General features: G+C 47.3%; 2 protein-coding genes across 10 annotated transcripts; one reads left to right on the forward strand and one right to left on the reverse strand.

Moving 5' to 3' along the window:
- The first annotated feature begins 10,124 nt into the window (after nt 1–10,124).
- Nucleotides 10,125–18,533, forward strand: ZNF692 (zinc finger protein 692). 9 transcript variants are annotated; one of them, XM_086707573.1, is made up of 12 exons: nt 10,125–10,253; nt 10,909–11,096; nt 11,366–11,397; nt 11,741–12,004; nt 12,527–12,575; nt 12,665–12,790; nt 13,107–13,325; nt 13,413–13,490; nt 13,592–13,670; nt 15,123–15,237; nt 17,826–17,925; nt 18,047–18,533. In XM_086707573.1, exons 2-12 carry the CDS (start codon nt 10,921–10,923, stop codon nt 18,348–18,350), a joined length of 1,542 nt encoding a protein of 513 aa, XP_086563699.1. In that variant the 5' UTR covers nt 10,125–10,253; nt 10,909–10,920; the 3' UTR covers nt 18,351–18,533. The 9 variants fall into 9 exon arrangements, with proteins under 9 accessions (XP_086563699.1, XP_086563716.1, XP_086563706.1 ...); XM_086707590.1 differs by having other exon boundaries at nt 13,110–13,325; XM_086707580.1 differs by having other exon boundaries at nt 12,668–12,790.
- A 506-nt stretch (nt 18,534–19,039) lies between these two features.
- On the reverse strand, nt 19,040–27,234 carry ZNF672 (zinc finger protein 672). Its single transcript, XM_086707639.1, is given in 5 exon segments — nt 19,040–19,969; nt 19,972–22,313; nt 23,102–23,205; nt 23,907–24,007; nt 26,509–27,234. Coding segments are annotated over 2 exon segments (1,389 nt in total). The 5' UTR covers nt 21,332–22,313; nt 23,102–23,205; nt 23,907–24,007; nt 26,509–27,234; the 3' UTR covers nt 19,040–19,940.
- Nucleotides 27,235–27,612: the final 378 nt, after the last annotated feature.

Consider the following 27,612-nt stretch of genomic DNA (forward strand, 5'->3'; position numbering starts at 1 on the left):
GGTTCTCACTATTGAGTGGACAGTTCAGGGAAAGCAAGATACACTGGGTGCTCTAGGTGGAAACAAGGATAAGGGGTTCATTTTGAGAACTATACAAATATGGTCTGATGAGTGGACTGAATAGATCATGGAGGGAATGCAACAAGAATGCAATTAGGTCTTCAGAATGCAATTAGTTCACAAATTCTTCTGTATTAGAAGCCTCATGCTGGAAGATGGAAGTAGAGGACTATTTGGACCCATTTTTGGCCTAAATGTAAATCTTTCCAGATACAGAGTAAGAAAGATGAAAGAAAGAGGCAAGAAAAGAGGGAAAAGATAAGAGTAAGAGGGCAAGAATATATGATGAGGGTCAGAAAGTAAACAGGGTGGTTAGAAGTAAAACAGAAGGAATAACTGTAGGTAGAGAATACAACAGGAATGAGACAGAACAGAGATGAGAGAGAGAAAGGATACACACAGGAAGTGGAGTACAAATGAGAGGAAAGCAGTGGAGAATTCTATATTGAGTCCTAGCTGATCCAGGATGTGGCAGGAGAAAATGTAGTGTGTGGGTTTGAGGGGAGGGCTCTTCTTTACCCTTTAGCCCTCATCTCACAGGCTTCTTTTCGCCTAGTAAGTCTGGCTTAGGTGACCAGTGTTTTGTCAGCAACCTCTACTTGCCCTTCTGGGTTCTTCACCTAATCTCTTTATTTGAAAGCACAGAGGAGCAACAGTGCAAAGTCCTGGTACAGGGGATGGAAATGAATAAGAGTAGAAATACTGAACTGGGGTAGGGGTAGAAGGACTGGAGAGGGGAAGAAACAGAGCACTTCCTCTATGTAAGGAACCCCATTTTTGAGCTCTCCTCACTCATCACTCCCACCCAATGATGATCTCTACTCCACAAAACAGCATACAAGAAGCCAGGTCCTATTGAGAGGAACTCAGACTTTCCCTTTATTTCTGTCTTCAACAGGGAGTGAGGCAGCAGGAGCAGTAGAGGGTTCTCCTGACTGCTTGGAACTTTTCCTGCACTGGTGACTTACCTGCCTATGGAATATTTCCTGCTTTCTTAGGCATTTACTCTGGAAAAACTATCTGCAACATGCCCAAGGTCCAGGTGCAGGGATCTCTGCTACAGCCTTTCTGAAGCATTCTACACCACATCAGGGAGGCCCTCCCCACAGGACCCATGCCTCCAGACTAAGTGCAGGATGAAGGAGGGCAACTCACTGTTACAGGAGGAAGTTAGTTAGGTTTTAACAGGATACCTGGAGGTCAGCAATGAGGAAATCATGGCCAGCTATTGGGAAGGTCAGAGCCCTGTCCTGGCCACACTCCACAAGAAGCCAGATCAAACTAGATAGGCACATGATGGCAGATGCCATGACAGGAACCTCCTGATCAAATTAAGAAGAAAAAGGAAACCCTGCTTCCTGCCCCAAGTAATAAATATTCCTCCCCCTAGTTAACAACTGTCAAAGATAGAAACCCACCCCCAGGGTGTGCAGCTCACACCAGCACCTTCCTGCCCTCCCTCTGGCTCTCATATCTCCAGAGTGTACTTTTTGCTTTAATAAACTTTTCTCACTTGTGTTACATATCAGCTGTCTATTGACTTCCCTCTCCTGACAAGACCAGAACCTTCCCTGACTCCTTCAGTTCCGGCTGGGTGGGAGCTGCAGTGCCTGGGACTCTCCAGTTCACCTGGCAACACTGCTAGCCACACACCTGGAACTGCAACACAAGGGCACTAAGCGTAGCTCAAGGACCCAGGCCTGGAGTCAGTGCATTCCTGCCTGAGCAGGTTACTTTCCGGGGAAATGGTAGCAGAGGTCCTCCAGCGCCATGTGTAGCAGAACATGGCATCTTTGGATAAATGTTGCTTCAGCACCTGGAATACAATGTCGCTCCATGACAGGTGTCCTGAGTCCTGCTGCATCCCGCCTCAGTGCCAGCAAGCATCTCTGATGCTGTACCATTACAGCATCACCATCAGGAGACAGTGAGTCTCTTGGCTGCCAGCTGCCTGCCTTCTCCTTCATGTCCCCAGCCCTCCTGGATCTGGAGCCAAGGTCTCCACACCCAGCATGGGTGGCTTCACCAACCACAAAACTGCAGCCACGCACCTCCTGTATATCCTTGTGCCCTGCCCATTGACATCACAGAAGGCTAGGGCCACACTTGGGTATGATTGGCCACAGGGCACAGGCACAACCCACTGACTACCACAAGGAAAAGTGGAGACCAAGGGGAAGGACTTGTGCAAATATTGGCCCTGAGCAAGGCTAATGGTGCATGTGGGTCTCCTGAAATTTAGGGCATAAACTGACTTCAGAGTGGTCCTTCTCCACTTCAGATCAATCTTCAGGATATCAGCAGTGGGTTCATCCAAGATGTAGCAATTTCGTTCTTCCCTTGTTGTAGAAAGGGAGTGGAAGTTGGTTTCTCTATTTGGACAGAAGATATTGAGAGCTCAGAAGGCACAGAAATATTAGATTTGGCTTTTCCCAAGGCAAGAGATAGGAAAGAGGTGAGGGTGCCAACTAGAGTCCAGGAAAAATAAGTCATGAGGATAAATACAGTCTCCTCCACCTGGATCCCTAAGCCTAGTTACATGAGTTCATCATGGACTTAGGAAGTTCACATGTGAAAAAGAATTGGCAGTTTCATCAGGCTGTAAACTCTGTAACTCAACAGAGAAAAAGCTACAAAAATCTCAAATTTAATCTTATCTTTTGCTGTGGATGATAAAATGGAACTCTTCAAGTCTCAGATTGGACTGAGGTAGCACTTAAGGCAGAGAACAAATACTGGGAATCCCTCCACCCCTCCACACCAAAGAAGTTACTACTTCACTTCAGGACTTACAAAGAAGGGGCCTGGTGACTATTTTGAGAGACTTGGCTCATCCTTTACTTTTTGTTTTATAGGATATAGGAAAAGCAACGTTTTGATTTTTTAACATATCTTTTAATTTATTATTATTATTTAAGAAATATTTTTTGTATTATTGATTTAGTTTCTTTTAACAAGCAGACCAAAAACACACCTAGGATATAACTTCCTTTTCATCTCTTTTTTTTCTTTTTCTTTTTCTTTTTTTTTTTTTTTTGGATTTAGCTTCTTTTAACAAACAGACAAAAACACACATAGGATCCCTTCCCTTTATTTTTATTTCTGTGTTTTGTTTGCTTGTTTTGGACCTCTTCTTAATATAGGAATTATTCTCAGAAGCAGGAATACAACAGCCTTTGATAACAACAACAACAAACCCGGTTATTTCACAAAATGACAAGATGGAGGAATTCACCACAACAGAAGGAATAAGAAGAAATGATGGACAAGGATTTAATTAATACAGATATGAGTAAGACGACCAAATTAGAATTTAAAACAACAATTATAAGGATACTAGCTGGGCTTGAAAAATTAGACAAGATACTATAGAATCCCTTACTGCAGAGATAAAAAAACTAAAAACTAGTCAGGTTGAAATTAAAAACGCTATAACCAGATGCAAACCTGAATAGACAAAGACAAAGAGGATAGATGAATCAGGGGAATGAATCAGTGATATTAATATTATGGAAAATAATGAAGCTGAAAAGAAGAGGGAAAGAACAATGTTAGATCATAAATGTAGACTCAAGGGCTCAGCAACTCCTTAAAGCATAATAACATCTGTATCACAAGAGTCTCAAGGGGCACCTGGGTGGCTCAGTTGGTTGAGTGTCCAACTTCGGCTCAGGTCATGATCTCATGGTTCATGGGTTCGAGCCCCGCTTCAGGCTCTCTGCTGACCACTCAGAGCCTGGAGCCTGCTTCGTGGATTCTGTCTCCCTCTCTGTCTGCACCTCTCCCACTCATACTCTGTCTCTCTCTCTCTCTCTCTCTCTCTCTCTCTCAAAAGTAACTAAAACATAAAAAAACATTAAAAAATAATGAGTCGCAAAGATGAAGAGAGATAAAAAGGGTTGGGAGGTTTATTTGAGCAAATTTGGGCTGAAAACTTCCCTAATCTGGATAAGGACACAGACATAAGAAAATCTAAGAAGCACAGAGAAATCCCATTAAATCAACAAAAGCTGGCCATCATCTAAACATATCATAGTCAAATTCACAAAACACACAGACAAGGAAAGAATCCAAAAGCAGCAAGGGAAAAATGTCCTTAGCCTAAGGGAAAATATATCAGGTTCACAGCTGATCTGTGCACAGAAATGTGGCAGTCCAGAAGGGAGTGGCATGATATATTCTTTTTGCTGAGTGGGAAAAATAGGAAGCCAAGAATATTTTATCCAGCAAGGCTGTCATTCATAACAGAAGGAGAGAAAAAGAGTTTACCAGATAAACAAAAACTAAAGGAGTTCATGATCACTAAACCAGCCCTGCAAAAAGTATTAAAGGGCACTATTTGAGTGGGAAAAACAGACCAAAACTAAGAAAGACCAGAAAGGAACAGAGAAAACCTAAAAAAAAAAAAAAAAAAAAAAAATCAATAACTTTACCCATAGTCCAGTGGCACTATTTTCATATCCATCAATAATCAGTCTGAATGTAAATGGAATAAATGCTCCAATTAAGACATAAGGTATCAGAAAGAATAATAATAGTAAAAAAAAAAAAAGACCCATCTGTATGCTGCCTTCAAGAGACTCATTTTAGACTTAAAGACAAATGCAGATTGAACACGAAGGGATAGAGAACCATCTATCATGTTAATGGACATCAAAGAAAAGTCAGAGTAGCCATACTTATATCAGCTAAACTAGATTTTATTTTATATTACTTAAAAAAAAATAAATGTTTATTTATTTTGAGAGAGAGAGAGAGAGAGAGAGAGGAGAGGAGACAGAGAGAGAGGGAGAGAGAGAATCCCAAGCAGTTTCCTTGCTATCAGCATGAAGCTCAGTGTGGGGCTCGATCTCACAGACTGCAAGATCATGACCTGAGCCGAAATCAAGAGTCGGGTGCTTAAAAACTGAGCCACTCAGCCGACCCAAATAAATTCGACTTTATTTTATCTTTTTTTTTTTAAGTTTATTTATTTATTTTGAGGGGGAGGAAGCAGGGAGGGGCAGAGAGAGAAGAGAGAGAGAGAATCCCAAGCAGGCTCCACACTGTCAGTGCAGAGTCTGATGCAGGTTCGAACTCACAGACCATGAGACCATGACCTGAGTTGAAATCAAGAGTTGTCCATTAACTGACTGAACCACCCAGGACTAGATTTTAGAACAAAGACTAACAAGAGATGAAGAAGGGCATTGTATCATAATTATGGTGTCTGTCCATCAAGAAGATCTAACAATTGTAAATTTTTATGCCCACAACTTAGAGCACCCAAATATATAAATCAATTAATAACAAACATAAACTCATTAATAATAATACCATAATAGTAGGGACTTTAACACCGGACTTACAGCAATGGACACATCATCCAAGCAGAAAATCCACAAGGAGACAATGACACATTGGACCAGATGGACTTAACAGATATATTCAGAACATTTCATCCTAAAGGAGCAGAATACACATTCTTTTTACGTGCACATGGAATGTTGTCTAGAATACATCACATACTGGGGCACAAGTCAACCCTCAATATTCAAAATGATTGAGATATTCCATGCATATTTTCAGCACACAATGCTATGAAACGTGAAGTCAACCACACACACACACACACACACACACACACACACACACATTTCTTTGGAAAGTTCTCGAGTACACGGATGTTAAAGAACATCCTACTAAAGGATGAATGGATTAACCAGGAAGTTAAAGAGGAAATTAAAAAAGTACGTGAAAGCCAATGAAAAAGAAACACAGCAGTCCAAAGCCTTTGGGATGCAGCAATGGCTGTCCTAACAGGGAAGTGTATTGCAATACAGGCTTACGTCACGAAGCAAGAAAAATCTCAAATACACAGCCTAACATTACACCTAAAACAACTAGAAAAGGAACAGCAAATAAAGCCTACAGCAAGCAGAAGAAGGGAAATAATAAAGATTAGAGCAGAAATAAACTATAGAGAAACAACAACAATAACAATAACAACAACAACAACAACAACAAAAGAAGAGGAAGAAGAAGAACAGATCAGTGAAACTAAGGGCTGGTTCTTTGAGAGAATAAATAAAATTGATAAACCCCTAGTCAGATTTATAAGAAAGAAAAGAGAAAGGGCCCAAATAAATAAAATCACAAATGAAAGGGGAGAGGTCACAACAAACACCACAGAAATACAAACAATTATAAAAGAATACTATGAAAAATTATATGCCAACAAAACTGGGAAATCTGGAAGAAATGAACAAATTCCTAGAAACATACAAACTACCAAAACTTAAACAGGAAGAAGTAGAATATTTGAACAGACCCATAACCAGTAAATAAAATTGCATCAGTAGTCAAAAATCCTCTGACAATCAAAAGTGCAGGGCCAGATTACTTCCCAGGGAAATTCAATCCAACATTTAAAAAGGAGTTAATATCTATTTTCAAACTGTTCCAAAAAACACGAATGGTAGGAAATCTTCCAAACTCATTCCACGGGGCCAGCATTATTTTGATTCCAAAACCAGACAAAGATCAAACTAAAATAGAGAATTACAGGCCAATATCCCTTATGAGCAAGGATGCAAAAACTTTCAGCATGATACTAGCTAATTGAATTCAACAGTACATTAAAAGAATCATTCATGATCAAGTAGGATTTATTCCTGGGCTGCAAGGCTAGTTCAATATCCACAAATCAATAAACCTGATATACCACATTAATAAAAGAAAGGATAAGAACCATATGATCCTCTCAATAGGTGCAGAAAACACATCTGACAAAATACAGCATCTATTCTTGATAAAAACTCTCAATAAAGTAGGGATAGAAGGAACATACCTCAACATCATAAAAGCTGTATATGAAGGCCCCACAGCTAATATCATCTTTATTGGGGAAAGACTGGGAGACTTTCCTTTACAGTCAGTAACAAGACAAGCATGTCCACTTTCACCATTACTATTTCACTTAGTAGTGGAAGTCTTGGTCTCAGAGATTGGACAACAAAAAGAAATAAAAGGCATCCAAATCATCAAGAAAGAAGTCAAACATTCACTATTTGCAGGTGACATGATACTTTATATAGAAAACCCAAAGGATTCCACAAAAAAAATTACTAGATCTTCTACATGAATTCAGCAAAGTTGTAGGATATAAAATCACCATACAGAAATCTGTTGCATTTTTATACACCAATAATGAAGCACCATCAAAAGAAACAAAAGAATCCACCCCATTTACAATTGCACCAAAAACAAAAGATACCTAGGAATATACCTGAGCAAAGAGGTAAAAGACCTGTACTCTGAAAACTATAGAATCTTATGACAGTAATTAAAGAGGACACTAAGAAACAGGAAAACATTCCATGCTCATGGATAGGAGGATCAAATACTTTAAAAATGTCTATACTACCCAAAGCAATCTGCATATGTAGTGCAATCCCTATCAAAATACTACCAGCATTTGTCACAGAACTAGAGCAAACAATCCTAAAATTTGCATGAACCATAAAAGACCCAACCAGCCAAAGCAATCCTGGAAAAGCAAAGGCAAAGCTGGAGGTATCATGATTCCTGACTTCAGGCTATATTACAAAGCTCTAGTCATCAAAATAGTATAGTATTGTTACAAGACCAGACACACAGATCAATGGAACAAAATAGAAAGCCCAGAAATGGATACACAACTATATTGTCAACTAATCTTCAACAAAGCAGGAAAGAATATCCAATGGAAAAAGATAGTCTCTTCAGCAATTTGTATTGGGAAAACTGGACAGCAAAATGCAGAAGAATGAAAATAGACTTTTTTACACCATACAAAAAAATGGATGAAAGACCTAAATATGAGACAGGAAACCATCAAAATCCTAGAGAAGAACAAAGGCAGCAAACTCTTTGACCTTGACTGGTACAATTTCCTACTAGACACATCTCCAGAGGCAGGGAAACAAAAGCAAAAATGAACTATTGGAACTTCATCAGATAAAAAGCTTTGTTTGGGGTGCCTGGGTGTCTCAGTCAGGTAAGCATCCAACTCCTAGTTTTGGCTCAGGTCATGATCCTATGGTTTGTGAGTTTGAGCCAATGTTGGGCTCCATGCTGATGGTGTGGAGCTTGCCTCAGATTCTCTCTCTCTCTCTCTCTCTCTCTCTCTCTCTCTCTCCCCACCCCTCTGTCCCTCCCCCACTTGTGCCCTCTCTCAAAAATAAATAGATGATAGATAGATAGATAGATAGATAGATAGATAGATAGATGATAGAGTTTTGTACAACAATGGAAACAATCACCAAAACTGAAAGGCATCCTATGGAATGGGGCAAGACATTTGCAAATGACATACGGATAAAGGGTTAGTATCCAGAATCCACAAAGAACTTGTCAAACTCAACAGCCAAAAAACAAATAACCCTGTTAAAAAATGTGCAGAAGACATGAATAGAAAATTTTCCAAAGAAGATATCCAGATAGCTAATAGACACATGAAAAGATGCTCAACATCAGTCATTATCAAGGAAATACAAATCAAAACTACAATGAGATACCACCACACAATCACCAGAATGGCTAAAATTATCAACACAAGAAACAAGAGATGTTGGTGGGGATGTGGAGAAAGAAAAACCCTCTTGCACTTTTGGTGGGAATGCAAACTGCTGCAGCCACTCTAGAAAACAGTATGGAGATTCCGCAAAAAGTTAAAAATAGAACTACCTGATGATCCAGCAATTGCACTACTAGGTATTTATCTAAAGAGTACAAAAATACAGATTCAAAGGAGGTACATGTACCCTGATGTTTATAACAGCATTATCAACAGTAGCCTAATTATGAAAAGAGCCCAAATGTCCATCGACTGATGAATGGATAAAGAAGAAGTGGTGTGTGTGTGTGTGTATGTATGTATATATATATATATATATATATATATATATATATATATATACAATGAAATATTACTCTGTCATAAAAAAAGAATGAATTGTTACCATTTGTAAGGATGTGGATGCAGCTAGAGTATATTATGCTAAGCAAAATAAGCTAGTCATGGAAAGATCAATACCATATGATTTCACTCATATATGAAATTTAAGAACTGTATCAGATGAAAATTGGGGAAATAAAAGAGTGAGGCAAACCATAAAACAGACCCTGAACTATAGGGAACAAACTGAGGGTTGCTGGACAGGAGGCGGGCAGGGAAATTGGTTAAATAAGTGATGGATATGAAGCAGGGTACATATTGTGAGGAGCTTGAGTGTTGTATGTACATGAATCACTAAATCTGAAATTAATATATTACGCTGTATGTTAACTAACTGGAATTTAAAGAAATAATTGGAAGAAACAAAACAAAGCCATCGGGCAACTAGATCACTCCAGAAGAGGTAAGCGACAACACTTGTTTTAGAGCCTGATCCAGGAGGACACTACGTTTTGTTGGGTCAGAGCGGGGGAGATTCAGGAAGGAAAGGAAGAGCCAATGAAGAAGGAAGAAAATCAGGAGAGTGTGAAGTCACAGAAGCCAGTGGGATTTGGGGTGGGGGTGGGGGTGTGGAGGGAAAGATCTACACCGTCAGATGTTGCTCTGATGGAGGAGAGACCACAGCCAAGTGACCGTTCCATTCCAGCTGTTCCTTGAAAGGGAAAACGCCACTGGAGTCATTAGAAAAGAGAATGGGAAGTCAACAAGAGTCCACAGCAAATCTAGGCAACTTTTCAGAGGACTTTTGATGCAGACAGAGGGAATGAGCCCTGGGGTTCTAGAGAGGAGTCTAGTTGGTTTTTTAGGGTGGCTGATTCTGCACTGCATGTGTGCCCGTTGATGGCAACTGAGAGAGAAATTGAAGGTGAAGTACAAAATAGTAATTGTGGAGGCAACATCCATGAGCAGGCTGGAGAGGCTGGGGTCGGCACACAGGGGGAGGGCTTGGTACCATTCATTTCCCCATCATGCGCGGGCGCTTGCCACAAAAGCCACCCCTCCACAATTCCCCTGGCGCTAAGCGAAGTGCTTGGGCAATTCCTGCGGGAACTACACCTCCCGGCAGGCGCTACGCTAGGTGGCCAATGCGCAGGCGCGCGCTGCGGGCCTCTGTCTCTGCCCTCCCAGTAACCCCGGCCCCTGTTCCCGGATGCAGGCTCCGACGCGGAGGGGGACGGGTTCCTCTTAAAAGAGAAACGGCGGCTGTGCGCGCGAGGTGGGCCCTTGTCCATCTCTGCTCTCCGGGCCTGCGCGCAAGGCGGGGGAGGCGCAGGCGCATTCCGGGCGAGGGCGGGTGGGGGCGCGCAGGTAAGGCCGAGTCGGGGTGGGCCGCGGCGGGCGCTCTGGGAGGTCTGGTAGCTGCCTGTGGAATTGGCCAGCCCTACACACAGTGAGCGTTAAGTGGGACGGCCGGAGACCGGGTGGGAGAGCCCTCCAGACCCCGCCCCCACCCACATTCACCCCGCTATGAAGAGCGCCCCCAAAACACACGACCTCCCCTTCCCCCACCAACCAGTAAAGGCCCATGTTCTCTTCAAGGTGAAACTGTTTACCAACCCCTCATCCAGCCCCAGCTGAAATTTCTCCATGAAAGTCTCACGCCCCTTCCCCATGGCTTCCGTTTCTACACTTCAGTATGCCCGGGGTCAGGCCATTGTTCTGACATTGACTTTGTCTCCCTGCCTCCCACTCCACAGAGCTAGTTTACATGTCCTGTAAGCTGGAGTGGTTGGGCCCAATGGCAGGGGATGCTATTGAAATGACTTAGTTTTGCTCCAATTCATTGATGAGGAAACTGAGGCCCCAATGGCGGGTGGAGCCAGAGGCCCGGGATCAGGTACGCCCATATGCGTGTCTCCTCCACCTTGTAGGTCCTGGTGCCTATGGCTTCCTCCCCGGTGGACGCATCCCGCAGGCGGCAGGAGAAGCGACGGCAGCTGGACGCGCGCCGCAGCAAGTGCCGCATCCGCCTAGGTGGCCACATGGAGCAGTGGTGCCTTCTCAAGGAGCGGCTGGGTTTCTCCCTGCACTCGCAACTCGCTAAGTTCCTGTTGGACCGGTTAGGGGCCTGGGCGGGACTCTGGGGGAGGGCACCCAGGCTGCAACACCCAGTTCCCTCCCAGGGTCAGGTGGTGGCCCATTGCTCCTTACCACCCGTAGATTTCTCATTTCAGCAGAACCGCCTCTGTGATTTGTGGCCTTTGTGCCCTCCTGTTGGTCCCCAGTGAATAGAGGGGCCCTTAGGACTGGTCCCTTAAAAGCGTGGGAGTGCTGAGAGCAGTTGGCCTGGACCCCTACCTAAACTGCCTCTCTTCCCTACCCTGGCAGGTACACTTCTTCAGGCTGTGTGCTCTGTGCAGGTAGGTAGGGAATAGCTAAAGTTAGGGGGTCAGGAGCCAGGGAGGGGAAGAGGGGCAACAGGGAGTGAGTGATGTGACCCAGCAGCATTCTCCATAAGGAGATTGGATCTGAGTGAGTTTGGGAAAAGGTGGAGAATTGGGGAGCCCAGGATAGTTTGATGGGAACGTCCTGTATAAAAGAGAGCAGTGTCTCAGGACCTTGGGGAGGTTCTGGGCTCTGAAGAATGGTAAAATGGACTAGACTGGGGTTGCCTAGGGGGCTGGGGGACAGGGCTGAATGTAGCCCCAGAGTGAGAGTAGGAGGCCTCCCCACTTGCCCTGACTGTTGTCTTCACCATTCCAGGTCCTGAGCCTTTGCCCCCCAAGGGTCTGCAGTATCTGGTGCTCCTGTCTCATGCCCACAGCCGAGAATGCAGCCTGGTGCCTGGGCTTCGGGGGCCCGGGGGCCAAGATGGGGGACTTGTGTGGGAGTGTTCTGCGGGCCACACCTTCTCCTGGGGCCCCTCTTCAGGACCCATATCTCCAGAGGAGCCTAAGCCAGTTTTCCGGCCAAGTACTGCCCCAAGAAGCTGGTGCCCAGAGGCCAGGAGTGGGCAAGCACCTGCAGGTAGGCTGGGGGAAAGAAGAGTTGTGGAGAAAAGGAAGGGAAGAGGTTCCCATCTCTTTTGCTTAGAGCTTCATTGTCTAAAAATTATCCTTTCTCAATGGAAAAACTATGCTTACAAGAAAATATATCCTTAAATATATTTTCAGGTATAAAAAGCAAAAAACAGCATAGGGCGTATGTTGTGTTACCCTTGGTGGAAAACTAAGAGGAGAAAGAATGTATGTATGCACTTAATGGATGTATAAAATATCTCTGGAAGGGCATGTAGGAAACCAGGCTGTCTGTGGGAAGAATAGGTGATTGGGAACAGTATTGGAAAAGAGGCTTTTCATAGTGTACTTTTTTATACTTTTATTTTCTGAACCCATGTGAATGTATCATTTCTAAAATAAAATATCCCTTCCCACTCCAGTAGCCTCTGCACCCTCCTCCTTCCCAAGAGTCCTCCCACCACTTCAGACCTTAGAAGTACACCTGTCCTCATCCCTCCAGCCCAGAGTTCCTTCCCCTTTGACCCTACAGGTTTGGAATCTGAGCATGATGAGAGGACTCAGGAGGCCAGGTCACCCAGGTGAGGTTGGGGGTGGGAGGGACAGGATAGACTTGGGTTCACAGTGCAGGTGAAGGAGCAGAGCCTGAGGCTTGCCTTCCTTGGTCCAGCAGGGAAGTAGGACCCCTCCTGGAGACCTTCCCGCCCCCAGGAGAAGAGGGGGAGGAGGAAGACGAGGACGAAGAGGAGATGCTCAGTGAGGCCAGCCCATGGACCTACAGCTCCTCCCCAGATGAGCAAGTTGGGGCTGAAGGAGGATGCTGAACAGAGCAGGAGGAGGGAGGGAGCAGCTGGCCAGGGCTTCCAAAGCTTTGTAGACTTGGTGGGGAAGGCAGGATGGGCATTGGGGAAGGCAGAAAGAATTGGAGGCTTTGAATTGGGTGGAAGGTGGTAAAGTTAGGCTGTAGGGCAGAATGAAAGCTGAAAGCAGGTGTGAACAGAGATCCTGGGTAGGAGTAGGGCTGTTCTGAGTTTGGGATCTTAGCATTTCGGGGGCTCAGGGCTAGCTGAAAGCCCAGGGAAATAATGCCCTCCTCTTCCTTCTCTTTTCAGCAGTGATCCAGATGCCCCCAGACTCCTTCCTTCCCCTGTCACCCATACACTTAAGGAGGGGGAGACACCCCCAGCCCCAGCAGCTCTCCTCAATCCTCTTGCTGTACCATCCTCATCAACATCATCATTGAGTTCTGGAGCTCTTCCTACCGAAGTTGGGGTACAGCCGGAACTCAGAGGGACCCCTCAAGCAGCCCAGCAGACTGAGCCTCTGGCCAGGTAACCTGATGGCTGAGACAGAGGGCAGGGGCATCCCGGAACATGGCCCTCCCTCGAGGCCCTCTGCTCCCTCTTTGCTGCCCGTAGCCCTGGGATTCAGGCCCAGTCTGCTCTGACCTTGGCCTGGGAGGAGGACACGGCACAGATTGGCCCCAAGAGAATTAGGTAGGCCTTGCAGAGCGGGGCTGGAGGGGGGAGAGTGAGAAGAGGGAGTTGAGGAGAGCCCGTGGGAGTCCTTATGCTCCTCCCTATCCTCCTCCTCCCAGGAAAGCTGCCAAAAGAGAGCTGCTGCCTTGTGACTTCCCTGGCTGCGGACGGATCTTCTCCAACCGACAGTATTTGAATGTGAGGAATGTGAGGGGCACAGATTGGGTTTTATGTGGCTTCAGAGGTGAGAAGCGCTGAAGGGGATGCTGAGGTGAAGGAGAAGCTGAAGCAAAGAAGCCTGGAATGTGGGTGGATTCAGAGATGGGAAGAGAAAGATGGGGGTGGACCTGCAGAGCTTACCTACAGTTAATAATCACTAAAGCAGACAGCTGGTAGATAAGGCAGAAAACCAAGCCACCAGTACACAGCTGCTGCCCACTACTGCTGGTTTCTTGGGCCCTCCAAGGGTCACGTGGAGATGATGATGGCATTCCTCAGGCTCTTGGAGTGCTAGTGACTGTTCTAAGCACTTGACATGGGTCAAGTCTTTTGATCTTCAAAAGATCCCTATGGAGTAGGTGCTGATACAGTTCCTGCTTTGCAAATGAGGAAACTGAAGCACACAAAATGGTTAAGCAGTTCCCAAGACTCCTTAGCTAGTGTGTGACGGTGCTGGGGTTGCTGAGTCCACACTCAGCCACCTGGCCCTGTTTGCTTGAGCAGGCAGTTCTAGTGCTAGAGGACTGGAAGATGGTCCTGTCCCCAGCCTAACTGCAGGAGAGGTTTGGGGCACAAAGAGGGAAGGGCCACAGCCCCCACACTCATCCAGAGCCCTCCCAGACCCAAGTGCTGAGGCAGAGACCCCAGACGAGAAGAATGGTGAGGCAAGGGTGGAAGGCATTTGGGCAGGAAATCCCTGGGCTGAGAAGAACTTTACCAGGGCTAGTCAAACGCACTTGAGCTTGTTAATGGAGGACACTGAAGCAGCCACCAGCAGCAGTTTAACTTGGTAAAGCGGGATTATAGATAAGGGGAAAGCCCATGGAATTTAGTGAGCCAGAATGTTACATTAGGTCAGACAGGAGAAATATTTCCAACAAATAATCAGGGAGTTAAGGAAGAACACACAATCCCTAAAAGTGTTCCAGGTTGAAAGCATACGTGTGTGTGTGTGTGTGTGTGTGTGTGTGTGTGTGTGTGTGTGTTTCTAAAGAAGATTTAGGAAAACACCATATAATGTATACCCATGGTTAGCAATAAAGTAGGCAATCTGGGTGATATTATTGTACATTAATATTGATATTAAAGAGGATAATCATACCTACCCAAATTGTGTTCTTATTCCCAGCAGACAGCAAATCCATGGTTAGGGAACCAGGAGTGTCACCAGAATGGCACTTTGTTCAGGGAACTGGTCATTGTAAGGAAGGTTGTGGCAAAAAGGTGAGGTAATGGAAGTCAAGGACAGAATAGGGTGAGGGCAGAGTTTGGTGTCAGGATGGGATGGTGGACTTATATACAGGTGAGGACTGGCCAGGATGATGTGAGCTGGTGGTGACAGAACTTTTGGGGGATGGGGAGGGGGCAGAGGAGCCTGCCTGCTGGGTCAGCTCTGGTGGTCTCCCTGAGACCACCTGTTTCCTTCCCTAGCACCACAAGAAGTACCAGCACATCCACCAAAAGTCCTTTTCCTGCCCAGAACCAGCCTGTGGGAAGTCCTTCAACTTTAAGAAACACCTGAAGGAGCATGTGAAATTGCACAGTGGTGAGTGGTAGAAATGCCTCCTCACTTCCCTTCACCTCTCTCTCTGGGTGTTTTCATTTTTCCGTGAGTCCCTTCACTTCTCCATGTGGGTTCTGTCACCTCCCCCTGGCGGTCCCTTCACTTGCCCTGTGAGGCCTATCACCTCCTATCTGCAGGTGCCATCACACCCCTCTGTGGAATGACTCTCACTCACACTCAACTCTCTGTGTGTTGAGCACCTGCCTGCTTGAGACTGTTCTAGGTGTAGGATACAAAAGTGAACATCCACTCTAGTGATAACAGGGATACAAAGAGATGTGAAAGCAGGGAAGGGATGGAGAGCATGAGAGAGGAGTTTCTTTTGTAGAAAGGGAAGCTCCTTTGAGCAAAGACCTATGTGAAGGGAGGAATAGAGGCTTGTCCATGTCTATGGGCAGGCCTGGGGAGGCCCTGAACTGGCATCTGCATGGAATGTACCAGGAATGGAGAGGGGACCAGGAAGTTAGAAAGGAAGGAAGAGAGGTCAGATAGGTAGCAGGGACCTCTAACACTACCATCAAAGATGGTTTGGCTTCTGGCTAAATGAGATGGGCACCATCCCAGGGTGTTGTGTAGCAGAACGACACAACTGACTTTAAAAGGGGCACAAGTGACTTTAAAACTGACTTTGTGACTGCCATGTGGAGAAATGGGGCTGTAGGAATGTGCAGTGTGCAGTGATGGCAGCTTTAACACGCTGGTACAGTTGAGTTGATAAGAAGTGGCTGGAGGCTGATGTGAGCGTGAAAGTGGAGCTAGAAGGGCTGCTGTGAGAAGGACAGATTGGCCACAGGTGGATGGGCAGGAGGGCGTCAAGCTGACTTGAAGGATTCCAGCTTGAGCAACTGGAAAGAGGTGATGTGATTTCCTGAAAATAAGAGAGGCTTTAGGAAAGGGACAGTTTATTTGGGACATGATAATTTAGGCATCCCAGAAGATATGAATCTGGAGTCTGGAGATGGTGGGGGGAGGGGGAAAAAGTGTTAATCACAAGCACATGGGTGCTTCACAAGCACATTTGTTGCTGAAGGTGGAGTATACCTCCATGGAGTGAATGTAGGTACAGAAGAGTAATGAATGGGACATGTGGAAAGGGCAGCTACAAAGTGACCAGTGAGGCAAGTGAAGAGAGCAGTACTTGAGGAACCAAGTGGAGAGATTGCTCCAGGGAGGAGGGACAGAGGGTGGGTTGTGCCAGTGCATAAGACGGAGTAAGATGAGGATGAGGACTTTGACTAGATAACAAGGTGGCATGTGACAAGGGAGAGGACAGCCAGAATCGAATTAGTTCAAGGCAGAGAGGAGCTAAAGAAGTGGAGATAGAGAATATGGACTACTCTTTGGAGTTTTGCTGTGAAGACAAGTAGAGAAATGGGGTCTTAGCTGGAGAGCTGTGAGCTTGGGGGCACAGAGGGGAAAGGGATCCCACTGAGAGTAAAGGTTACTGATGCCTAGGTGGGGTGGGCAGCCTGCAGTCAGGGAGAAATGGTGTGTTTCTGCACAATTGGAAGGTGGCTACAGTAAAGCAACTATTCACATAAATGGTCACAAACAAGTTTGGTGATAGATTAGGTAAGGGGGAAGATGTGGGTATTCTCTCCTGGCTTTTCTCTTCTTGGTGACTTTGAAAAATAAGATCACTGCTGAATGAGGCTGGCAGAGAGGGGAGGTAGTATGGAATAATTGTCTATTGGACTCCTGTGAGTGAGAGAGTGAAATACAGAGGCATATGGTGGACTCTTTAGACTTGTGGTTGTGGATGAAAAGTAGAGGCTGGTGGGTGGGTGGGGGGCATGGATTGTGGATTCTGTTTCTACTTCCCTTAGCACACCTGTGCAGGATCGGGCCAAATGTTGTTTACCCTAAGTTGGATTTTAGCCAAACAGGTCCAGCTGAGGAAGAGAGGGGCCAGTGAATGGGTAGTATGAGTGAAGGAAGGCTACAAAGATGCCTTGGAACGGGAGTGTGGAGGGGCACAGTGGAAAGTCAGCGGGCTGCTGGACTGGCAGCGTGGAATCACAGGCTTATTGCAGCAGGACAAAGCAGTAGAAGGCCCTTGCTGGAACTGGCATGCTTGCAATTGCAGTTTCTGAAAAGGGTGGGAGACCAGGGACAGGGAGACCAGGGAACAGAAATATGGAGTGCTGGCTGAGGAGAGGGCCTGGAGCCAGAGATTTGTGCAGTGTGGTAGAGTGATGGGGAAGAAGGCTGTAAGCATACATGTGCCGTCCGACAGGTGGGGTGAGACAGATGTCTAAAGGATGCCACAAGAAGTGATGATACCTCCAGTATGCCCTGCCCTGAGGCTTGGAGGTACAGGAGAAAAAGCACAGTGGGCCTGTGAGAGCTGCTGGAGAAGGGCAAAGGGCAGGTGCTGTTAGTGCTGGCAGGTTCAGGGAAAAAGGAACAGGTTGGCTGCTGACAGCCACAGGGCACTTTTGGGGGCTGAGAGGAGTGGGATAAGCAGGCTGAATTGGGACAGTACTCCTGTGAGGGTTGGCAGGTGGGTTGGGCTGAGGAGGGGCCACAGCCTGGGGATGAATGCTAGGGTGTCACCTGTGCACCTGCAGACACCCGGGACTACATCTGTGAGTTCTGTGCCCGGTCTTTCCGCACCAGCAGCAACCTCGTCATCCACCGGCGCATCCACACTGGAGAGAAGCCCCTGCAGTGAGTGTGGGGGAGGTAGTATGGGTGGGAAGGTAGGGCTGTGGGTTGGAGCGGGGGAACTGCCATGGGGAAGTCAAGATGGGCTGAAGCACTGTCCTTCCCTCCGCTGTCCCTGGCTCAGGTGTGAGATCTGTGGGTTCACCTGCCGCCAGAAGGCCTCCCTGAACTGGCACCGGCGCAAGCATGCAGAGACAGCTGCTACTCTGCGCTTCCCCTGTGAGTTTTGTGGCAAGCGTTTTGAGAAGCCAGACAGCGTTGCAGCTCACTGCAGCAAAAGCCATCCAGCCCTGCTCCCAGCTCCACAGGAGTCACCCGGCCCTTTGGAACCCTGCCCCAATATCTCTGCCTCTGTGACCCTGAGGTCTGATGATGAGTCCAGGCCCTCTCTGGTTCCTGAAGCTCTGACCACACTCCATCAACAGTGAGCATTCCTGGGCTCTGAGAAGCCAGACCCTAGGGACTGAAGGGGAGCAAGAAGAGAAGGGCCAGATGCCTAGTCCCCAGAAACTAAGGTGACAGGGAGTGTAGGGTGGGGGGCAAAAAAAAAAAAAAACCAAGACAGGCTACTTTAGCCTTCTTAAACAACAGAATAAACTCAGTATTTTACAGTTGTGTGTGAGCAGAGTGAATGTTTTGGCACCTGAAGAATGGAAATCCTTATTCCTCTGGAAGCAGGCTCTGCTAGAATGTGCCTGAGTGCACCATAGGTGCAGGCCCTGTTTCTCTCTCTGTAGGCCCCTACCTCAAGGACCTAGCTTTCTTTCCCAATTTGGTTTGACACTTTGCAGTCCTTTTCAGTTGAGTGTCATACCTATTCTTGTGCTCAAGCAGGGCAGGCTGTGACAGTATGCAGAGCACTAGGTCATTCCAGAGGGATAGCTAGAGCAGGAATGGAGGTATGTGAGCCTGAGCCACATTTGTACTCTTCACTGAGAACCAAGTGTATAGGCCTTAAGAGTCTTGCCTTCCAGTGCAAAATCAAGGGGGCTCTACATGCAAGATCACTTGGGAGGGGACAAGATATCTTGGAACTTCAAAAGAGCATGGCCCTTGGATCACTCTTGAAGTCTGCAAAGACAGCAGCCTCAAGCTTTGAGAAAAGAGGCTCTTGGTATCTGGAACCCAAACAAACAACTCTTTATTTCAACAGCCATAAGCAAATCACTGGACAACTCCAGATTTTCTACCCTGCACTACTGCCTCTGTGGAGCTGTTTCCCCATGGCTCCAAGATTGATTTGGATATAACATTCTGATGTTTCATTTGGCAGTATCCTGCTTTATCCATGTGGTCTAAGTCTAGGTCCCAAAGCTAATGTGGCCCACCTAGCTAGAGAACAGTGTCCTGAGAGGGACCTTGATCTGGACACCATCAGGTCTGGCCCATGGGACAGGTGGATGCTTTGCTGAGGGCTCCTGCCCACCCTCACTGGAGTGGGCCTTCTCTGCTGGGCGGCAGGCTGATTGCTTATGGCAGGATGCCTTTCACAGAAATGAGAAATCTTATCATCTCTGCCTAAAAATTTCCCATCTCTCAGAGCCCAGGGAGAAAGCAGCAGAGAAGCTGTCAAGTGGAACCAGGAGGCAAGAAGACCGCAAGGCAGGTGGGTTGTCCCTGTGGCCACCCTGTGATCATTACCTGAAGAGGCAGGACAACAAAAGTATCCAGGAAGGAGAGCTAGAGGAGACTCAGGCTGGAAAAAGGGGATGGGACAAGAGAAGACAATACAGGTGGGAAACCAGGAAGAAAACATTTGAGGGCACAGTAGCAGCAATGGGAACATACCAATACCTGGGCTTTCTTCCATGTCTAGGTTTTCCCAGTTCCCTGCACCTATACCCCAGAGGTAGCAGGAAGGATGGACAGGAAGAGCTGACAAGGGAAATGGATGTAGGGGCATGACAGGGGGTGACAGACAGCCATGCTGTTTTTATACAGACTCCCATTTGCAGAGCTGCCCCACCATCCCTGTGGCAGTATATTGGTACTTGCTGAGCCCATTCCAGAGAAGCTTCTCAGCAAGTTTCCCTCAGCTGGGACACAAAAAGTCCGGTTTCTCCTGTTCTGCCTGCCCTGCAAAGATGAGGGCAGCTCCTGCGGTTGCTTGGGTGGCAGCGGTGGCGGCACGCGCTCGTGTGTGGGCCCGCTGGTGCTGTGAGAGCGAGCGACTGTGGCTGAAACACTTGCCGCACTCAGCACATTCTGCCGGTCGCTCGCCCAGGTGTGTCTTGCGGTGCAGTGCCAGTTTGGACCCCACGCTGAAGGCCTTGCCGCACTCAGGGCATTTGTGGGGCTTGTGACCAGCATGGTTGCGCCGGTGCACGTTGAGGTTAGATACGCACGTGAAACATTTGCCACACAACTCACAGTGGTAGGGTTTCTCGCCTGTGTGTGTGCGCCGGTGCTTGGTGAGGTCAGAACGGTCGCTGAAGCGGCGGCCGCACTCAGCACATGGGAAGGGCCTCTCGCCTGTGTGTATGCGCTGGTGCACCACTAGGTCAGAGCGCTGCCCAAAGCCCTTTCCACATGTAGTGCATGCGTGGGGCCGATCTCCCTGGTGGCTGCGCCTGTGGCGCAAAAGGGTGGAACTCTCACTGAACCGGCGCCCACAGTCCCCGCACATGTAGGGCTTCTCACCTGTGTGTGTGCGCTGATGGCGCACGAGCGTGGCACTCTCCAAGAAGCCCTTTCCACACTCGGGGCACTTGAAGGGCTTCTCACCTGAGTGAATCTGCAGGTGTCGTGTTAGTGTTGAGCTCTTACCAAAGTTCTTCCCACACACACTGCACTGGTGTGCACCTGGAGCATGAGGCTGTGGAGGTGTGGAGTCTCCAGAGCTCCGGGCCACGTGGACGCGCGCGTGGCTCCGCAGCCCTGCGTAGCTGCGGAACGCCCGTGGGCATTGTGCGCAGCGGTGCAATGGGTCTGTGGGTGTGATGGGTGACCCCCACGGGTGTGCGCGCGCCTGGTGGAAGCGTAGCGCGCTCTGTCGGAAGGTGCGGGCACACAGCGGACAGCGGCGGGGCCGCTCTGGGGGATGCAGGCGGCGCCGGTGCAGCAGCAGAGCCGGGAGGTGTGGGAAGCTGCGGCCGCAGGCACGGCAAGAGCAGGAGCGGCTGCGCTGTCTATGTACACTCTGGTGCAGGTCGAGGTAGCCGCTGTGGCGGAAGCTCTGGCCGCACTCACTGCAGATGTAGAGTGTTTGGCCAGCATGGGCGCGTCGGTGCGCACGGAGGTCAGCAGCCAGGGCATAGCACTCACCACAGTCTAGGCAGCGGTAGCGGCTGTCACCGCCATGAGCACGCTCATGACGCAGCAGCACCGAACTGTAGCGGAAGCTCTTGCCACACTCACTGCATATGTAAGGCCTTCCTGCTGCTGCCGCCATCTCTGATGCAGCTAACATGGTGAGGGCCAGGCCGGGCGTGGGGGGGTGGAGTCCCCGGAATGCAGGCTGGCAGGGATGTGTGCCACTCCCACGCCAGGGTGCACCTCCTCAAACTGCGTGTTATTTTCCGTTTTCTGAAGGCCTAGAAAGGGAGTGGCAAAGGGAAGAAGGGGAGTTTTGGAAAACTGGTCTGCAGATTCTAGGTTCCTTTTCTTGTAAGCAGACTGTGTCTTTTTCTAGGGTGCGCTGCAGCCAAGTTCACCCTTCACTGCGAGCCCTATAGGGAGAAAGTCACTGTACGCTACAGTTAAAGCTGTAACAGCTACACCTTGGGGAATGGCCAGGTGAGCACAGAGTCCCTCATTTCTTGTAACTTCCTCAGCTAGGCCATCTCCTGCATTCCATTCTCCAAGAAGAGGCAAAGCCATAGGACTCCTAGAAATATGGAGAAGGAGGTCTTCATGCCACCACGAAGGGCAGGAGGGATTCAGAGAGGGAGTTTGCCTCCAAAACTCTGCTTGGGAGGGGATGAGGAGTACCCAGCCAGTTTTCTGTCCTTAGGCCAGAGGTCTTAGCCTGGAGATACACTAGGAAACACCAAGAAGGGATGGGCAATGAGAAAGCCCCTGGGCCACAGAGCCTGCTTACCAGAAAAGGAACCTAGAATCTGCAGACCAGTTTTCCAAAACTCCCCTAGACCACATCGATAACCTTCCTCTGAGACCCTGGTTTCCTAAGTCACCAATGTGAACCCAGCCAGACCTGGAAGGTCAAGGAGGGCAATGAGATGAAGCCTAAACCCATACATAAGCAGAAGCCTGGGCAAAAAGTATCAGAAAGGGCTGGGGCCTGGGCAAAGGATGGTATCTAAGAAACCCCAAAGTACTGCACTTTGGCTTTGGACAATACCTGATAAACAACCACTCCACACTGGTACACAGCTTCAAAGTTCTCTGGCCTAACCTTGAGAAAGCAACTCTGGACCTGGGTGAAAGCAACCCTGGAAGGGGTGAAAAGGAACATGTGTAGTCCACAAAAAATAATATTGAAAGTTGATGGCATTTTCCTAGAAGTGCTTTTCACATTTTCAGGAAAAGCTGGGGAGAAGGAAGAAGCATTCCTTCTTAATTCTCAGTTCATCCAAGCTGTTTGCAAACATTCTACAGACATCCTTCATTGCCCTAGCTCCAGGGATCTGAGAACTCAGAATAGCAGAAAAGCCCCTTATGGGGATGGAATCTATTCTGCTATTGTCTTTATCTCAGATGTTATCCCTGAATCCTAACAAGTTGGTCCAGGTAGCTGTCTGGGAGCAGAGTCAGGCTTTCTTTACAGAACCTCCTGTGGGCCTCATCACTGACTACTTCCATCAAGGTCCAAGGATTGGTCCCAGCTAAATTCAGTGGAGATTAGGTGCAGTTACTATGAGTTATAGACTATCACTCAACGGGTCAGGGAGAGGAAGCAAACAAGTCAGCAATCATTTTCTTACTGGCAGATGGAAACATCATAAATACCTAGAGCTCTGGTTAAAACATCCCATAAATAGGATCCATTGAAAAAAATCCTTGAGAGGTGCCTGGGTGGCTCAGTTGGTTAAACATGTGACTTCTCACAGCTCATGGGTTCAAGCCCTGCCTCAGGCTTTGTGCTGACAAATCAGAGCCTGGAACCTGCTTCAAATGTTGTGTCCCTCTCTCTGCCCCTTCCCCGCTCAGGCTGTCTTTCTCTCAAAAACAAATAAACATTTAAAAAAGAAAAAAAAAAAAAGTCCTGAAAGCCACAAACCTTCAGGGGTGGGCTCAGGAGCTTCTGCTCCCCTCCACATTGGGCAGGAGTGGCCAATACAGGATGTTCTCTTCTCATGCCTTTGAAGCAGGATGTTCTGTACCCTGCGAAGATGAAGGAAGAGGGACAACATGAATTTAAACTGAGCAGAGGGGACAGAAGCAGGGAGAGAAAGAAGAGGGGAATATTGTTTTAATGGCCATTTTCAAATTTAAAAAACTAAAGAAAAGTATCATGAATCACTCTTTCACCTTCAGCATCTATTTACATTTTGCTCTCAAAATTTCTGTCCCATCTATGACATTCCTCCCGTCCCACACACTTTTTCTCTCTTTTTTTGGTCTGCAGTATTTTAAATCCCAGATATCTTATTCAAACTGCAAGCAGGGGCAGGAGCCCCTCTGCAGACCTCTCTAAAGCAGTCTTTAGAGAGTCTCTCAGTTCTTTCATAGGGAACTTTCAGCCCAGACACTTGGGCAGCTTACTCTAGCTGGTCTTCAATTCAAAAGAACTTTTACCCTCACGTGAATAAAACCTTCCCTCAGGACTCAGTGTTTGATCCCAAATGCCAAAGAGAGCAATGCACATTCCCTGGTGTGTGTTCCACTTTACTTGGGGGTCTGCAGGGACCATGGCACCTCTCAGACCAAGTTTCTGGGAAACCGCCCCCCTGCCTCCCAGGGCACATGCCCAAGGAAGGGAAGACAAATGCACAAACACAAACATGCATACGAGTGACATATAAAGAAAGATACAATTCTCCCCCCCACTCCTGCCCCATTACAAATGTGGAAATAAGACAGACCCTGATCTAGGGAGCAGGTTTGGTAATTCAGTACCAGAGTACACCCTTCAAGTCTCTCTTCTGTACTTCACCCCATGCTGGAACTTGCCCTGGGAGGAAATCTGAAAGGAAAAAAAAAAAAAAAAAAATTACTGTGCAAAAAACAAAAAACAAAAAAACAAAAAAACAAAAAAAAAAAAAAAAAAGATTTTTAGACTGTCTTAACCACTTTGTCAATTGAGGGTTTTGAAGTTGTTAAACCACCAAATTCATTTTAAGTGTAAAAAAAGTAAGTGCAGGAGGGGAAAAAAAAAAAGTACAGGAGCACTTGGAAAGAGGGAAGGAAGTAATTATGTGTGATTTACTGAAAAGTCCTAAATGCTCAGTATTTTAAAGTAGTAACTTTCAAGCATCTAATACTTACAAATATTTACAAATGCTACATATGTAATTAATAAAAAACAGGTAATATAAGCTAATGAAAAAATTAACATTTACACTTGATTAAAAATAAGCTTCTGAGTTTTATATCACTTTATTTTTGTGTCTTAATAGATTTTGCAGGGATTTCATACCATATCTAATTGATCACATATTACAGATCAAGAGTATGGTAATTAATTAGGATTTAGTACATTTACTAACAATCTACTATGAGAGCAGTTTAGTCCTTTTTCTTCTGAGTTGTGTCCTTCAGTCACTACAAAGATTTTCTTCCCTAGTTATCTGTTCTGCTGGGCCAACATTTCTGGGGCAGGATGAAGAGGCAAGTGATCATCTCACAATTTCTCCATCTTGAAGCCAGAGCTGGGTAAAACTGGAACAGGAGAGGGACTGAGGATTGTTCCTGCTGTACTGTCCACTATAATAGTCTTGAGCCACATGTGACTGAGCACTTGAAATGTGGCTGGTCCAAACTGAAATGTGCTGTAAAGGGTCAACTACACTACTGATTTCAAAGAGTTAGTATGAAAAAAGAATGCAAGATATCTCATTAATAATGTTTAATGTTGATTATATATATGTTGAAATGATAATGTTTTGTATATATTGGGTTAAATGAGATGTATTATTTAAAAAAAATTTAATGTTTATTTTTGAGAGAGAGAGAGAGAGCATGAGTGGGGAAAGGGCAGAGAAAGAGGGAGACACAGAATCTGAAGCAGGCTCCAGGCTCTGAGCTGTCAGCACAGTTCTCATGAGGCACAAGATCATGACCTGAGCCTAAGTCAGACACTTAACTGACTGAGCCACCCAGATGCCCCAAATGAAATGTATTATTAAAATTAATTGCCTACTTTGGGGCCTTTCCATTTATAGCTCCACCTGCAAAGCCCATTACCCCCTTCACTCAGTGCTTGGCTCCGATAGCCCCTCCTCAGAGAAGCTCTGCTGAGCGCCTTCACACCCCACAGCCCATCCCCTTGCTTGATTTTATTCTGAGTAATCAGTGAAAGTAACAGGAAACAGTGATTCCCATCCATTCTGGGAAGGTTTCAGCCCCTTTTCTAGGTAAGGATGGAGTGTGGAATCTAGAGCACCAGAGTGGCTATTCCTTATTTTCTTTTCTTCCACAGAAGAAACAAGGTCCAGTACTTCAAAAGAAGTTACCCCTTCTAGCTTCAGGTCCAGTCTGACATGTTTAAGGAGCTGGTGGAAATAGGAATGACAGCTGCTTCCCATCCCAAGTGCCCAAGACTGATTATGATTCAAATACATTCTTTTGGAAGTTCTCCCTTCACAATTTTTTTCCTGTGAACTGGCAAGTGTGGACAAGGTGCGGATGTTGGCAGGGAGAGAGCATAGTAGGGTAGTCTATTCCCTGTGTTCCTTTGACACACGGTTGCAAAACTGCAACCCAGAGGGGGCAGAGCTTCCCAGAACTGGGATATAAGAAGGGACTATATATATTGTTTTGAACCTTCCCTGGGCCTAGCAAGAAGTTGGGCACACATAGGGCACTCAATGCTTTTTAAACATGATGTATTAAACTGGCATACAAGTCTTTCAAATGTTAGATTCCTGGAGGAGTAGGAAGCCTCTCTCCAGTCATCTTATCCTCCGTAGCCCTATCTACTGCAGGTACTGCAAATATTCTGCTTTGGTTTACTGAAACAGAACTGCAAGATCCATAGGGGAACCACAGAGGCAAGTGTCCAAATTCTGGTTCTTCCATAATAAGTATTAGCTGTGTGACCTTGGACAGGGAACTTTAGGGGTCTGACACTTCTGCCTGGGAGAACCCAGTAAAGGAAACTATTATAACGTTTCATATGAAAAGAAGGTTAAAACATGTGTAAGTCTGACAACTGCGGTTGCTGAAGTTTTAGGTTTTGCCCTCCTCAGGAAAGTTCCTCTAAAGAAGGATCCTGAATATGGGGTCTGTCTCTGACTTCGACCCTAAGGATCCTAAACGTTCCGCAAGACTTTTTAAATCCCTTCCCTGATCTCCCAAAGAACCCTTCTTCACAGGGTTAGAGCAGTGTAGGCATTCCGTAGCCCCACGCCGAACCCCGGGAGCTTTCAGAGCAAGCACGAAGATTGGTTGTTCATTTTAAGACTTGTTGCCTCGTACTTAACGGGAAGATGTACACAACTATTCACGGTAAGAGGAACGCCACACCTGAGAAGGTCGCAGCGCAGCCAATTCCGGGCGCTTCAGTCAACGGTGGTCGTCACGAGTTGCTTGGCGAAACTCTTCCGACCTCAGCTCCTCTCCCACGGCGCCAGTCCACCTTGAGGGCTAGACAGGGCACCAAAGACGTATTGAGGAATCGGGGGTGATTAACGCCGACAGAGCTTGGTAGCTAAAGCTGCCCTTTTAATCCGTCTTAGCCTGGTGATATCTGCGTCGTGGGGCTGCGGGCCCGAAGGTGACCGGGGGCGAGGACAGGCTGAGGGCAAGGCCTGGGAGGAGCAGGCCGCCCAGCGTACCTTAGCGTCACTCGTTGCCGGGGCGGCGCTCGCAACAGCTGCAGGCGCTAGCAGCCCACAGCGGAGGGGCGAAGACCGGCGACAGTTGGAGATCGCTGCCCCGCGCCAACCCTGCCCTCCTAGCCCCTCAGTCCCCTCACCGGTCGCCGAATGGCTCCTTGTACACCACGCGGTTCCCACTCAGCTGGCTCGCCGACCCCTGCCTCCCAGACTGCGGGACTAAGGAGAAGGGAGGAAGGGACTGGCGGAGCGCTCGGCCGCCGAATAGGGGGAGCTAGGAGGCGGCTCGGAAAAGGGGTCACGCTGCAGTCCCGCTTTCCCCAGTTGGCCAGTGGTTGACCTCAGGCGAGCCGCGTCACTGGTTGCTGGGATGACTAGGAGGCGTAGGAACTCCACTGACTGTTCTAAGTCTGTGTCCCAAATCGCGGTGAGGGGGCGGGGCTACCACTGCCAGCCAAATACCACCTCCCTCCTCGACAAGGCTCCGCCTTCTTCCCAGGAGTAACCAGTCTCTACCTTCTCTTTTGTCCGTCCGCCCCTTGGTTCCACCCAATCAGAGGAAAGGGCGCTGAGACTTGGGCACCGCCTCAGTCCGCGGTGGCTGAGTTCCGGTGCGGAGTCTAGTCTTCCAGCTGCTAGCACACGCCTAGTGGGACGCGTACGAGAGTCCTTGCGGCTGCTGTCGCCCAGGTAACGGATGCTTGGCGCTGAGCTGCCGCGGGTGCCACCCTCCCAAATCGTTCCAGTGGTTAGTAACTTTTTTACAGTAAGGCCACACTTGGGTACCTATTAT

The sequence above is a fragment of the Puma concolor genome, chromosome A1 (assembly GCF_028749965.1).
Source record: "Puma concolor isolate L17-30 chromosome A1, mPumCon1.1.hap2, whole genome shotgun sequence".
In the NCBI taxonomy this organism is placed as follows: domain Eukaryota; kingdom Metazoa; phylum Chordata; class Mammalia; order Carnivora; family Felidae; genus Puma; species Puma concolor.